A 15,689-nucleotide genomic window follows, 5' to 3' on the forward strand; every position below is an offset into this window, starting at 1 on the left:
CTTTTGCTGGAGCAAACACCCACACACCACAATGGAGCCGTACAGGAGCAAGGCTGCTCCAAGGTTCAATGATGCCTCACTCCAGGTACTACTGGACGGGTTGAGGAGGAGGAGGAGGGATCTGTTTTACCCGGCGTAGGGGAGGACGAGGCCTGCCTCTGCCACCAAGAAGGCCTGGCTGGAGGTGGCAGAGGAGGTCACCAGCAGCAGCAACATCTCCCACACCCGGGACAAGTGCAGGAAGCATTTCAATGACCTAAATAGGTCAGGCAAAGTGAGTACACTTATTGATTCTCCTACATTCCATCTTCCACATCACCGCCTCCACCCCCCGAACTCATTCTGTACTGTCAACTCTACTCCATCACATCACTCCTCACACCCACTTAAGACTCATCCTTAACTTATCTTCACTTCCTCATCTCTCCAATAGTCACCCCACCACTACCACCCAACCCAATTCTCATCCAATGTGATGTCTCTGTCTGATACCTTTGATGCTTATCTTTCATGGTCAGCCTCACCCAAAGCAATGCATTCATCCATTGGCCACTTCACCATCACTCACTCGCATGTTTGTTCTTTCTCCCCTTATCGGAGAAGAGAGCGAAAAATGCATGGGAGAGGACACATCGTCATCCTCACAGACGCAGAGTAGGAGGCGCTGGAGCTCAGCCGAACCCTCGAGTGCCTGTCCTTCGGGGATGCCGAGACTGTCACCCCACAAACGTCTGGTGACAGGACTTTAACATTCAGCACACACAACATGTCTTGCCGTCTTCAGCACCTCAGTATGCTCATTGCAACATGACACATCTATGATGATGCTTAATATTGCCTTCTGTTCTCTTACAGGCCCTTCAGCGACTGCAGTGATAGCAGAGGGTGATTCCTCAGAGGACCTGTCGACCTCTGAGGACGCACCATCACATCTTAGTGAACCATCCACCAGCGCAGATACTCACACCTCGGTGGGTCCTAGTCCTTACTTAGTTGGGTCAGCACCTGGTGAGTTACCACACACATGTGAGCACGAGCAGACACTGGTGGCAGGGGCAGCTGTGGAGAGTCTGCGTTGGTGGGCGCACTCCTCTCCAGGCTCTGCTCAGCTGGACACAGATGCTGAACCCTGGGGGCCATCCTTTAAAATGAGAATGATCGAGGGGCAGCAGCACATTTGCGAGGTGCTGGAACAGGTGTCACGCGTGCTCCCCACAATAGCGCAGAGGATGGAGGAGTCCAACTCCTGCATGACTGGAATGGTGGCACGGGTACGGGACGGAATCTCTGAGATACTGTCACAGGCATGTGAGCCACTCTCTGAGATAGTGTCACAGGTAAGTGCAGGAATGTCTGCAATGGAGGGAAGGCTAGCCTCCATTGAGGTTCAAGCACGGCTCACAAATGAGCCCATTCAGGCCCTGACAACGGCCATTTGGACTCAGGGTGAGCAACATTCTGCCACCTTGAACAGCAGACAAAGACTTTACAACTGGGCTTCCAAGGCATCCTACATGTCCTCCAAACTGTTCTCCAGCAGGGTGGTAGGAGTGATGTGGGCCTGGTCCAGGAGAGGGATGATGGCAAAAGGTGACATGGAAGTGGGGACAGCACTCAAAGCGCTGCTGCATCTCACCTGTTGCCCCCCTGTCAACCAGTACCCACAATGCTGCCTCCTCTCCAGGTGGCTGAGTCTGCCCTGCACAGGTGCAGCTGGAGCAGTCTTTGGAGGGGCCCTCACGGGCTCCAAAACCCAGAGGGCGTCGGCCTAAAGCATCTAAGCAGTCAGGGCATGAACATGAGCAACCTGCCACTACCTCTGCTGCAGCCACAGGGGATGGACCACGTAGAATTAGTCGGAAGAGAAAGGCGAAGGTTTTGTGAGCACGAAGGGAATGCACAAAGGTGTCTGACAGACTGTCATGTTTTTCATTTATATTTAGTTTTTGTTAAAGCGACATTAAATATTATGATTGTCACCATTGCTGCCATGTCTTGCCCATTCTTGACTGGCTTTTGTGATAGGGCCCTTTCATGAGGTTCACCATGAACAGCGACTCTTGATGCCACTCATTGGGTCACTTTACAGTGGGTGTATGTGTAGTTGCAGGACTGTTGTTCAGGGAGGGGTGGGTAGCCTGGTGTTGGTGCTGCTCTTTCCAGGTGGTCTGAGGACTGGACTCTTCAGACTTTCTGATGTTAGGAGAACCGTTCACACATCAATGAGTCCCTGGCCTCACGAGCAGCCAGGTGAGCCGCTGCTCTGCCCACGGATTCCTCCTGCTCCGCCTCCTTCTCCTCCTCCGCCTCCTCCTCAATGTGGATGGCAGATGTGGAGAGGGCCTCCCCTCTCTGTTGTGCCATGTTGTGCAGGGGACAACATACTACTATAATGCATCCCACTCTGTCTGGTGCGTATTGAATCGCTCACTCCGAATGATCAAGGCACCTAAATTGCATCTTGAGCGGCCCTATAACATGCTCAATTGTAGACCTGGTGGCAATGTGGCTGTTCATTATAACGACGCTGTTGCTTGGTGATGGGGTTCCTCAGAGGTGTCATGAGCCACGTGTGCAGGGGGTATCCCCTGTCCCCGAGGAGCCAGCCCTTAAGGGTGTTCGGTGCGTGGAAGAGGGGCGGAATGTTGGATTCCCTCAGGATGAAGGAATCGTGGCAGTTGCCAGGGAATCTGGCGCACACGTGAAGGAATCTTTTGCGGTGGTCACAAATGAGCTGAGTGTTGATGGAGTGATACCTCTTCCTGTTGATGAACAGTCCTGGCTCGCCTGGAGATGCTCGGATTGCTGTATGGGTGCAATCGATTGCACGCTGCTCCCGTGGGAAGCCAGCCACAGAGTGGAAACCCACTGCCCTCTCCGTCTGGCTGAGGTGATCCATGGGGGAGCTGATGTACTGCAAGGCCCTGCGAAACAAGCCGTCGGTGACCTGCCTTATGCACTTGTGTGCAGACAACCGAGAGACCCCGGCGATGTCCCCGGTGGCACCCTGGAATGATCCGGAGGTAAAGAAGTTGAGGGCAGTGGTGACTTTGACAGTGACAGGTAAGGGGATGCTGCTCGAGCCAGCCAGGAGCAGCTCAGCAAGAAGGAGGCTGCAGATGTCTGCGACTACCTGGCTACTCACTCTGAGCCTCCGTATGCACTGCTCCTCAGAGAGGTCCAGGAAGCTGAGCCTCGGTCTGTAGACCCTGTGGCGAGGGTAGTGCCTCCTGCGACGTCGCTCTCTCTGTTGTTGCCCTCTGTGCTCTTGTGCAGGTGCCTGTGGTGCAGCACTGTGTTGTGGAGCTCCAAGTGGCGGAGGTGGACGCCGTGTCTGGCGAGGCTGGTGATGTTGCTCGACCTCAGATGTAGTGATGAATACAGCCATGGCACCCTCCCCCCATGCTGATGGTGTCAGTTTGAGGGGGTCCGGAAAGTAGTTAATTATGTGTGGACAGAAGAATTGTGAGTGGAAAGTAAGAATTTTCCTGAAAACACAAAGATCTCGCAGCCAAAAGTTTGTCTGAAAGAACTGAGTGCCTGCTGCAAGAATTCACCTTTTCTCCCCATCTGTCAAACAAGCATTTGAATGTCCCACTGGCTGCTGGCTGAAACACATCTGGCAGAACATGGAGTGTTTTTCACAGCTGGGGATGTTTCAAAATCGGACCTCTGCCTTAATGTGGACAAAATTAAGTACTTTAAGTATGTAAATAAGTGTCTTAACTATCGTCCCGCCTGCTTTAATTGCCGGTGGGATTTCCACATTTGAGAGGCTCGCGCGCACGCAGACGCGTCATTGGGGAACCTGGAAGTCTACGGGTTGGAGCCGGGATCTGAACCCGCTCGGGATTTCCGTGATTTTCGGAGCCCCCCCCCCCCGCCCCCAATGCACCCACTACTTCATTGGAAAATCGAACCCCCTGACTTTGAATACGTCAACCGTCATTGTGAAATGCTGATGTCTGGCTTGAATGCTAATTGCACTGAATTTTTTTCCTTCAAAAATACCCTCCGTTTTAAACTGCTGCTGCTGGGATTTAAAAACCTGCAGGCAAAAAATAAAATCCCACTCCACATTATTAATGCCTTTTATTCTGCACCTATTCAGGAAGGACCATCCATCAGTTTTAATGCAGCTACAACTCTTCATAACTTCTGTGTGTGGCAGCAGACACAGAACACCCTGGATGATGCTCACCCATCTCACCATGACACAGCAGTCCTCATCACTAGGTAACTATTGCACGAATACCTGGGCTTCCAGATGACTAATTTCAATATCTATTGCCTGATTCTAGATTGTTACATTGAATTCTTTATTTGATGATTTCTAAGATAAATATGCCTCAATATATTTAGTGCAAATAAAATGTGGATTACCAGCAAAATAGAACGAAACAAAATAGGAAAAAGTACTTCGCTGGCCTGTGCTGGATAGGTTTGTGTTTGGAATTCAGTCAGTACTGTTTAACTCACGAATTGGGTACTGTTATAAAAACAAAGGTGTAATATATTGCTTGCAACCATCACTTCAGGGCATATGATCAGAATCAGCCACCGGTGATGAGGAAAGCTCTGGGCAGCTGTCGATTTGATTGAAAGCAAACTTTGCTTCTCCTTTAATCATCATTGATGCTTCCAAACAGTAATGACAAGAGTCCAGATTAATTTTCACATCATACTGACATATTCAGTTTAAACTCTGGATGCACTGAATTCCAAATTTGAGCAACACTGACAAGAGGGGGAAGAGATCTTTCTTCGCCTGTCTGTGACTTGGATACTTGCCCACTGAACCTCAGGGTCCAGTACCTGCCCAGTCCACGTTACTTCTAGTTCCTAATAATAGTCGAGTAACGTTTTACCCCCTAACCTCCCCCCTCCGCGAGGTTGTACTTTACTTTCCTCTGTCAGTACTGATCAGAATTTCATTCTTTATTAAAAATTCTTATCTAGTTTAATTTGTTTGATTTTAGGGAAGACATTTGTAGAGCTAGAAACAAGTGTGATACTTTGGGTAAGTGAAACAGACCAACTTTCACAGCTAACCATGCAGAGTGGGCTTACTGTACAAGATTAATGCTAATAAAACTGGAGTGAAGTAATTCCTTAGAATGTGATGAGATTCGAATTGCCTTGTATTGTTTCAGCGTAAAATTAATGATTTGGTCTTGCTTGTTCAGTCCTGTTAAATATACACGAAAATGCAGTTCTGATGAAAGGTTGGGTGTTTCAGAGTTGCTCAACTGAACAATTATCTAAAATGTAGATGCTATAACTGGAGTTTTATTTGAATGCAATGCCCTCCATCTGTTTTGTAATAATGATTTTTGCAATGTATAGTTTCCATGCAGATTTTGATGCCACTGTTCCAAGTAAATTGCCCTTTTGTTTGTCCTTCTGTATGGGAAGTCTTTCACCAAATTTCGCTCTCTGCCTCTTTTTCTTTCTGTAACTTTCAAACTCTTTCTGCACCCTTTTCTCTTTATTTGGCTTTTTTTCTTCTCCTCTCTTTCTCTCTCTACCTCTCTTTCTTTCTTTTTCTTTCCGTGTTTTTGCTCCTCAATGTGTTTTTGTTTCTTTTCTTGTTCTCTCTTTGCCAGTGGAATCGCTGTTCTGTAAATGTGATCTGGGTGAGACGAGAACAGATTCATAAAGAAATTCAATAAGGAGATTAGTGAAAATAAACATAGGTCCCTTGGAGGCTGATACAGGAGAAATTATAATGGAGAATAAGGAAATGACTGAGACGTTAAACAAATATTTTGTATCTGTCTTCACAGCAGAAAACACAAAAAACATACCAGAAATAGTGGGGAACGAAGGGCTTAATGAGAGTGAGGAACTTAAAGTAATTAACATTAGTAAAGAAAATGTACTGGAGAAATGAATGGGACTAAAAGCCGACAAATCCCCTGGACCTGATGGCCTACATCCTAGGGTTTTAAAAGAGGTGGCTGCAGAGATAGTGGATGCATTGGTTTTGATTTTCCACAATTCCCTAGGTTCTAAAATGGTCCCCTTGGATTGGAAGGTAGCAAATGTAACCCCACTATTCAAGAAAGGAGGGAGAGAGAAAACAGGGAACTACAGGCCAGTTAGCTTGACATCAGTAATAGGGAAAATGCTAGAATCTATTATTAAGGATGTAGTATCAGGGCACTTAGAAAATCATAATGGCTGGAGAGTCTAGAACTATTGGTCATAGTCTCAAGATAAGGGGTCGGAAATTTAGGACCGAGACGAGGGAAAATTTCTTCACTCCGAGGGATGTGAATCTTTGGAATTCTCTACTCCAGAGGGCTGGGGATGCTCAGTCGTTGAATATGTTCAAGACTGAGATCGATAGATTTTTGGACACCAAGGGAATCAAGGGATATGGGGATAGAGTGGGAAAGTGGAGTTGAGGTAGAAGATCAGCCATGATCTTATTGAATGGTGGAGCAGGCTCGAGGGGCCATATGGCCTCCTCCTGTTCCTATTTCTTATGTTCTTAAAGCGCCTTTGCACATACTCCGGATTTCACTAAGTGCTTTGCAGCCAAACTCTCAAAAGTGATATCACAAAATTTACAGTCTACTCCTCTTATATGTTAATTTGAATGTTTTTCAAGCAAGAAACTGTTCCTGTGCTGGTCTATTAATTCACGTTACTGGATAATTCAATTTTTTTCTGAACAAAAAGAAAACTATAATGAATTAACAGGATTAGGCTGTATGCAGACAGAACTGGTTTCGCTGTGTCTGATTAACTTGAATGTCTAGGGCACAAACAACTTTCTCCCATTAGTAACCTTTTCCCATTATAATTGTACTCGATAATTTGATTGCCCAGATTTCTGAATCTGCATTATGTTGAACTGATACCAACTGTCTGACTTTCGCTGGTACTCACTTTGTTAATCTTCATGCATTTCACAATTTGGAGCAATGCTGAGTCCTGCCTTTGATTCCGTGCTGCAGAGCCTCCATCATCTAAATGTTTATAATGCCAGTCATAGCAGTTATTGTATCATCAAAAAGCAAAAAAAAACTGCAGATGCTGGAAATCTGAAACAAAAACAGAAAAACTGAAAATATTCAGCACATCAATCAGCGTCCATAGAGAGATGGGGCGAGTTGTTGAAGGGTCTATACCTGAAACGTTAGGGTTGGTTTTTACTCCCAGGTGGGAACAGGGCCTAGTAAATGGCCAGCCCATTTGCGGGCGGGGAGGATTTAAAATCAACCCCGTTCACGCAGGAGAAAAGAGATGCTGAATGTTTTCAGCATTTTCTGTTTTTGTTGGCAGTTACTTTGTCTATCGAGCAATAATATGCCCTTTAAAACATTTTTAAAACAATCATCAGCACTTTAAAACATTTCCAACTGTTTCTCCTGTGAGCCTCAGCATTAGAAGCATTGTTTCAAATTCAAGTTTAAAATTACAACACTGAGTCTCTTTAGACCCCTTTATATTGGCGTCAGTGGGTTTTTATGCTGCTGGTTCCCAGAGCTAAGTATTTTATATTTCTTATAGTTTTCTTCTAAAAACTATACTATTTTTAGGACTTCAGTTATGTCAAGCGATTAGAGAAGCTGGGGGATTGTTCTCCTTGGAGAAGAAAAAGATAACAGGAGATTAAATAGAGGTTTTCAAAATTATAAGGGGTTTTGATAGAGTAAATAAGGAGAATCGGCTTCCACTGGCAGGAAAGTCAGTCACCAGAGGCCACAGATTTAAGATAATTGGCAAAAGGACCAGAGGGGAGAGGAGGAGAAATTTTGAGGAGAAGTCGTCTTTTTTTGCAGCGAGTTTTGATCTGGAATGCACTGCCTGAAAGGGCGGTGGAAGCAGATTCATTAATAGCTTTCAAAAGGGAATTGGATCAATAATTGAAAAGTGAAAAATTGCAGTGCTATGTGGAAAGAGCAGGGGAGTGGGACTAATTGGATGACTCTTTCACTGAGCCCCCACAAGCACAATGGCCTCCTTCTGTGCTGTAAGATTCTATGATTCTGTACCATTCCCCCTATATCACCTTTTTAAACCTTTTTTTTCTAACTTCTCTATCCATGGAGCCCAGCCTTTGATGCACTTCTTTTATTCTTAGTTAGAACGCATTTAACCTGTACCCTATCCATTTCATATAAATAGCTCCCATTCCTGGTTTATTGTTTGATCTGCTATTTGTTCCAACCCATTGATCTGGGCCAAATCCCCTTTTATTCCACTGAAATTAGCTTGGTTCCAGTCCAACATTTGTTTCCCAAGTGTTCATCTAGCTTCATCTAGCTTCAGGCTGCTTCCTTTTTCTGCTTCATTGCCCAGAACTAGTTCTGTCACGACATCCTTCCTAGTTGTACATACAATGTATTGATAAAGGAGACAGTCCTAGCTATATTTCAAGAATTGCTCCTCATTCTAACCACAACTTTTGTCTTATCCTAGTCTACCTTAGGATAAATGTAAGGAATCTTACAACACCAGGTTATAGTCCAACAGTTTTATTTGAAAATCACAAGCTTTCGGATGCTTTCTCCTTCGTCAGGTGATTTTCAAATAAAACTGTAGGACTATAACCTGGTGTTGTAAGATTCCTTACATTTGTCAACCCCAGTCCATCACCGGCATCTCCACATCATACCTTAGGATAGTTAAAGTACCCCATAATTATAATTCTGTTACCATTATAAACTTTCTAAGCTATCTGCAAATTTCATCCTCGGTTTCTTTCCCACCATTCAATGATCTATAATCTACTTATATAGGAACAGGATTGACCATTTAACTTCTCGAGCCTGTTCCACCATTTTATTAGATCATAGCTGGTCTGTAACTGAACTCTATTTACCCACCTTTGCTCCATTATCCCTTCATAACTTTACCTAACAAAAATCTATCGATCTCAGTCTTGAAAATTTCAACTGACCCAGCATCCACAGCCTGGGGAGAGAGTTCCAGATTTCCACTACTCTTTGTCTGAAAAAGTGCATCCTGATTTCACTCCTAAATGGCCTAGCTCTAATTTTAATATTACCCCCCCCCCCCTCTTGTTCTGGATTTCCCCATCACAGCAAATAGTTTCTCTATATCTACCCTATTGAATCCTTTTGTCATTTTAAACACCTCGATTAGATCACCCACCAAACTTCTACACTCAAGGGAATACAAGCCAGGTTATGCAACCTGTCCTCGTAATTTAATCCTTTAAGCCCTGGTATCATTGCGGTGAATCTGAGCTGTACCCCTCCTGAAGGCCAGTGCCCAGAACTGAATGAAGGACTCCAGATGGGATCTGTCCATGGCTCTATACAACTGAAGCATAACTTCCTCCCTACATCCCATTAGCATTTTTCATTACTTTTTGTACCTGTCCAGTAGCTTTTAGTGATCTGTATACATGGCACCCAAATCTCTTTGCTCCTCCACAGTTCCTAGTTTCTCACCATTAAGAAAATATTCTGATTTGTCTTTCTTAAATCCAAAATGGATGACCTCACACTTCCCCACATTGAACTCCATTTGCCTACTCACTTAATCTATCTATGTCCCTTTGTAACTTCCTACTCTCATTTCTACAACTTACTGCGCCTCCCAACTTAGTGTCATCTGCAAATTTTGACATACAACTCTCCATTCCTTCATCCAAGTCATTAATAAATATGGTGAAAAGCTGAAGCTCCATACAGATCCCTGGGATACAGCACTTTTCACATCCCGTCAATCAAAGTACGTTCCCTTTATCCCTACCTCCCGACCAATTTCCAACTCATTTCGCAAGGTTGTCTCCAATTCCGTGCGCTTTTATTTTTCCTAATAGTCTCCTGTGCGGAACCTTATCGAATGCCTTCTAGAAGTCCATATAAATAACATTCAGAGATACTCCCTTATCCACCATGTTAGGGACCTCCTCAAAAAATTCAAGTCGATTAATCAAACATGATTTACCCTTCACAAATCTATACTGACTCTATCTGATCAGCTCATACTTTCCCAAGTGCTCAATCACTCAATTCCTAATGTCAGATTCCAGTAACTTCCCCATAACTGACATTAGAATGACAGGTCTGTAGTTACCTGGTTTCTCTCTCTGACATTTGCAATTTTTTCAATCCAACGATGCAATTCTTGAATTAAGAGAGCTTTAGAAAATTATGACTAACGCATCTGCGATTTCCTGACCTATTTATTTTAATATTGGGGTGGAAACCATCAGGTCCTGGATGTTTGTACCATTTTTTAAACTTATTTTAAATCCAATAAATTCCTCCTCTTGATTTGTTTTGTTTCTCTTTTATCCTTCTCCTCTACTGTGAAGACGGATACAAAGTATGGCAACACATCCTTTATTATTTCTTAATTCAACCCAGGTAAATTCCGTCTGAGCAGCACCATCAATAAAAACTTTCCTTTCTATCGCTGTAACCATGTCTTTAATTTCTAAGGCCATCCCCTCCCTTTTTTTCTTTAGCCCTCCTGAAAATGTTATAGCCAGGAATATTGAATTGCCCTGGTTAAAGCCCAAGTTTTCATCAAGACTGCAACAGCATGTCGCCATTCTAATTATTATTTTGGCTCCGTAGCTCAGTGCCCTATTTGCTGTGTTGATTGTTCCTCTCCAGTCATTAAACAATGTCAAACGCTGAGACTACTAAGACCAATTTGTCTTTTTCAGCTTCACCCCTAACTGTTTCAACAGCATTCATGGAGTACGAGAGTCACCCATTTTTCCTTCCTATGTGCAGTACTTTACACTCATCCATATTTAGCTTTCATCTGCCATTGCTCTACCCAATTATATATTTTGTACTTCTTCAGCTACCTCTCCAGATTTAACTGCTGTTTTGGTGTCATTATGAATTAAAGTTGTAAGTGTAAATTAGAAGAATTAGGAGACACAACACTGATCTTGGAGCACCCCACATAAAGTCTCCCCATAAGAACATAAGTAAGAACGTAAGAGATGGGAGCAGGAGTAGGCAATGCGGCCCCTTGAGCCTGCTCCGCCATTCATTAAAATCATGGCTGATCTTCTCCCTCAATTCCACTTTCCTGCCCTATCCCCATATTCCTTGATTCCCTTAGTGTCCAAAAATCTATTGATCTTAGTCTTGAATATAATCAATGACTGAGCAACCACAGGCCTCTGGGGTAGAGAATTCCAAATATTCACAACCCTCGGAGTGCAGAAATCTTTCCTCATCTCAGTCCTAAATGGCCAACCCCTTATCTTGAGACTATGACCCTTAGTTTTAGACTCTCCAGCTAGGGGAAACAGCCTCTCATCATTTACTCAGTCAAGCCCTCTAAGAATTTTATACGTTTCAATGAGATCACCTCTCATTCTTCTAAACTCCAGATAATATAGGCCCATTCTTCTCAATCCCTCCTCATAGGACAACCCTCTCATCCCAGGAATCGATCTAGTGAACCTTCATTGCACCCTCTCTAAGGCAAGTATATCCTTCCTTAGGTAAGGAGACCAAAACTGTACACAGTACTCCAGGTGTGGTCTCACCAGAGCCCTATATAATTGCAGCAAGACCTCCTTACTCTTATACACCAACCCCCTTGTAATAAAGACTAACATACCATTTGCCTTCCTAATTGCTTGCTGTACCTGTATGTTAACTTTTTGTGATTCGACGTAACCCCACTTCGACATAACTCTTCAAACAAGTACCAGTTACTGCTTCCTTTCACCCCATTTCTTATTCATTCTCAAGTTTTTTACCCTGTATAGCAACTGTTTGAAATTGAAATAGTAATCTTTTGTGTGGAATTTTGTTAAATGCCTTTTGGAAGTTGAGGAACACCATGTCATAGGGCTTTCCACAATCCACTTGAGATGTCACTTCCTCAGAAAGTCGAGGAGGTTAGTCAGGCAGAATTTTTCCCTTCTGAATCCATGTTGGATGCTGTTCACTAGGTTATTATCATACAGATAATCCTCAACTTCAGTTCTGTTCATCAATTCCATTTTACATGGCAGTGATGTAAGACCACTTACCTGGGTCTGTTTTATTACCATTTTTTAAATGAGCAACACAATAGCCTTGACAGGGTAGATGCTGAGAGGCTGTTTCCCCTGGCTGTAGAGTCTAGAACTAGGTGGCACAGTCTCTGTATAAGGGGTCGGACATTTAGGACTACGGTGAGGAGGAATTTCTTCACTCAGAGGGTTGTGAATCTTTGGAATTCTCTAGCCCAGAGGGCTGTGGATGCTCAGTCGTTCAGTACGTTCAAGAATGAGATCGATAGATTTTTGGACTCTAAGGGAATCAAGGGATATGGGAATCAGGCAGGAAAGTGGAGTTGAGGCCGAAGATCAGCCATGATCTTATTGAATGGCGGAGCAGGCTCGAGGGACGATAAGGCCTACTGCTCCTATTTCTTATGTTCTAATGTTTCCAATCGATTAGAACCTCCCCATTATTGAACTCCCTCATAATGACTCACAAATCTTACTTCTTGCCTCTTAGTATTGTGGTAAAAATACCCCTCCATCTCAAGGGAACTTTGTTTTGAACCCTTTAAACCTATCTAAGACTTTCATCTCATTTATGTTGAAATTCTTAATTCTCTGCTTGTTAATGCCTCAGAAGTCTGTGCTTCCATCCAGAGGCTATTGGGGATTTATGCCAACTGCTGGCTGAAGACCTGCAGCCCACTTCCACCATGAGAACAACATAATCTTCAGCAGTGAAAGTCACCACTGCTGTGAATTTTTTTTGCTACTGGATTCTTCCAGGCAGCCTCACGTGACCTTTGTCACATTGATCAGGCAGCGGCACACCAATGTATAAAGAAGGTAACTGATCCTCTATTCAGTTTATAATCTCCTCCATGAAACCTGTGAAACAAAGAAAGCGACCATTCCCATTCTGTAGATTGGCGGGGTTCCTACAGATGCAAGCAGCAATTGACAGAACACCTAGCATTGAAAGCCTCACACAACAACCCCCTTACTTTCATTAATAGGAAAGGCTTTCATTCAACAAACGTTCATCCAGTGTGTGATGCCAATCCCTGTATCACACATGTAAAGGCCCTACCCAGGAAGCTGTCACGCCACTTGTATCATGTGTTAAACCACCAAACCAGCCATGATGACTCAGAACCATGCTTCAGGATGGTTGATTGGCATATCCCCTGCAGTCATGGCTTATGACTCCAGTAAGGCATCTGCAGACAGAGGGGGAGAGCAAATATAATGTGGTCCATGGGACTAGAAGAATTTTAATAGAGCAGACCATAGGCATAAATCTGGTGGAGTCCTGCAGTACACTTCAACGAGAGTCTTCAGAATCATTGTTGCTTGCTGTATTCTACATAATATCAGCTTGTAGAAAGGATTAATACTTTCTGAAGCTGAAGGAGATGATAATGATGATGAAGAAGAGGGAGAAGGCCCTTATCCTCACATCAGGAGGAGGGGAACAGGTGGAGCGGAAGAGACATCCTCCTGAGCCAGAGAAACGAAGCAGCCACTTATAACTGAGCACTTACACTAAATAAAGTTGCAAAGCTGAATAAAATTTCCCCTTGCTTGTCCTCCTCGCATCCACAACCACCTCATAAAAATCTGCATTCCCCAAAGGCTTCAATACTTTGCCTCCAAGTTGCAATCTCACATGTCATCATTCAAGTCCATTAAGTTGCAACCATCCACAGAAGTGGATGGGGTCTATGTGGTCAAATAATTTTTATTTTCCACAAGTGTAACCAAAATCTTCCAATACTTTCACATATACTAACTGCAATTATGTCTACCCTTTATTCCACCTACCTTTGTTGCTTTAGCTCCTAACTTACTATTTCTATGAGGAGCTCCTTGAATTTTGCACGGCTAAGGGCTGGGTGGCTGGGAAGATTCCTCTTGATCCTTCGGAGACTGAGATGACTGTCCTCTTAGTGAAACTGCTTTCTCTAAGGGGCCGTCTTCCATTTACCTTTCTCTTGCATTGTCAAGAGGAACTATGCCCAGGTTTGAAGCTCCCTCAGATACTGGAATTGGAGGGAATCTTGTCACTATAATGAGGAACCACAACATCGGATACTACTCCTTGCAGCTCACTGGCGCAGGGCATGGACTCAGATCTGCTCCTGGTCAGTATTATTGCAGACTGAATAGTCCCAATTATGCCTTGAAAGCCCCGTGAAAGTGTTGTATTCAGACTTATCCTCAAAATATCTATTGCAGCAGTTTGGTGCACTATCCCTCCTCATCCTTCTTGACCTCTCTGCAGCTTTTGACACGGCCAACCACATCATCCCACTCCAATGCCTCTCCTCCATTGTCCAGCTGAGTGGGACTGCCCTCATCTGGTTCCACTCTTACCTATTCAGTCGTAGCCAGAAAATCTCTTGCAATGGTTTCTCTTCCCGCTCCCGCACCGTTACCTCTGGAGTCTCCCAAGGATCTATCCTTGGCCTCCTCCTATTTCTTATCTACATGCTGCCCCTCAGCGACATCGTCCAAATACATGACATCAGGTTCTACATGTATGCTGACGACACCTAGATCTACCTCACCTCTCTCGACCCATCCACTCCCTCCATCTTGTTAGGCTACTTGACCAACATCCACGATGAGGCACAATTTCCTCCAATTAAACATTGGGAAGGCTGAAGCCATTGTCTTTGGACCCTGCCACAAACTCTGTTCTCTCGCCGCCGATTCCATCCCCCTCCCTGGCTGCAGAATGGGACAGTTCGCAACCTCAATATGCCATTTGACCCTGAGATGAGCTTTGCCACCATATCCCCTCCATCATAAAGACTGCCTTCTACACCTCATAATATCCCCCGACTTCGCCATTGCCTCAGCCCATCTGCTGGTGAAGCCCTCATTTATGCCTTTGTTACCTTCAGACTTAACTATTCCAAGGCCCTCCTGGCTGGCCTCCCAACCTCCATAAACTCATCCAAAGCTCTGCTGCCCGTATCCTAACCAATACCCATCACCACTGCGCTCACTGACGCCTCCAATTTAAAATGCTCATCCTTGTGTTCAAATTCCCTCAATGGCCTTGCCCTCCCTATCTCTGTAACCTCCTCCAGCCCTACAACCCTCTGTGAACTCTCCGTTCCTTCAACTCTGGCCTTTTGTGCATCCCCTACTTCACAGGTGAACCTCTAGAAAAAGTAATGCACCATGTTAATCCCAAACCACTTCCAGAACTCACATTGCCTGCATAATGGGTTTGGCTAGTCTTGAAAGAGTGGTGTTGATCTGAGAGCAATGGTATGCATACAGACATATGGTTGATAATAAGTATCCTTGCCAGTCACATTCCTTTAACTCTGTGTTCTCTCATTGCAAAGGAAAAGATGTTTAGTGGTAAATGCTAATGGAAAAGGAATAGCAAACTTGAAAATGTTAAATCTGCATGAGGAGGAAACTGCCAAAAATAATGAGGGCCAGGAAATCTGAGCGGGTAACCATTGAAGTCACATGGGCAAGCAAAATTTCTACCTTGTCGCTAACCCACCAATCAGAGCAAAATCTATCCCCTCAACATCTTCTCTGACTTCCTCTTCCTGTTATAGTACTGAAATAATTTCTTACTGTTATGTTTTGTGTCCACAACTATGCTTTTCACCAGGTCCCTTTTTAACGTCTAATACTGATCCCAGTAAACCTCTTCACCTTTCTCCCTGCAGGATTCATACAGGTTTTATTTTCTCCTTATTTCATTTCT

At 44.2% G+C, this 15,689-nt stretch overlaps 1 protein-coding gene across 1 annotated transcript in view; it reads left to right on the top strand.

Moving 5' to 3' along the window:
- Positions 1-15,689, top strand: part of LOC137334837 (A disintegrin and metalloproteinase with thrombospondin motifs 20-like) — a 423,984-nt gene that overhangs the window by 136,568 nt on the left and 271,727 nt on the right. Inside the window, exons 6-7 of the mRNA XM_067999860.1 lie at positions 4,112-4,236; positions 4,980-5,020. Coding sequence (XP_067855961.1) covers positions 4,112-4,236; positions 4,980-5,020 — 166 coding nt within the window. The remainder of the gene's footprint in view (positions 1-4,111; positions 4,237-4,979; positions 5,021-15,689) is intronic.

Source organism: Heptranchias perlo, chromosome 18, assembly GCF_035084215.1.
Source record: "Heptranchias perlo isolate sHepPer1 chromosome 18, sHepPer1.hap1, whole genome shotgun sequence".
Classification (NCBI taxonomy): domain Eukaryota; kingdom Metazoa; phylum Chordata; class Chondrichthyes; order Hexanchiformes; family Hexanchidae; genus Heptranchias; species Heptranchias perlo.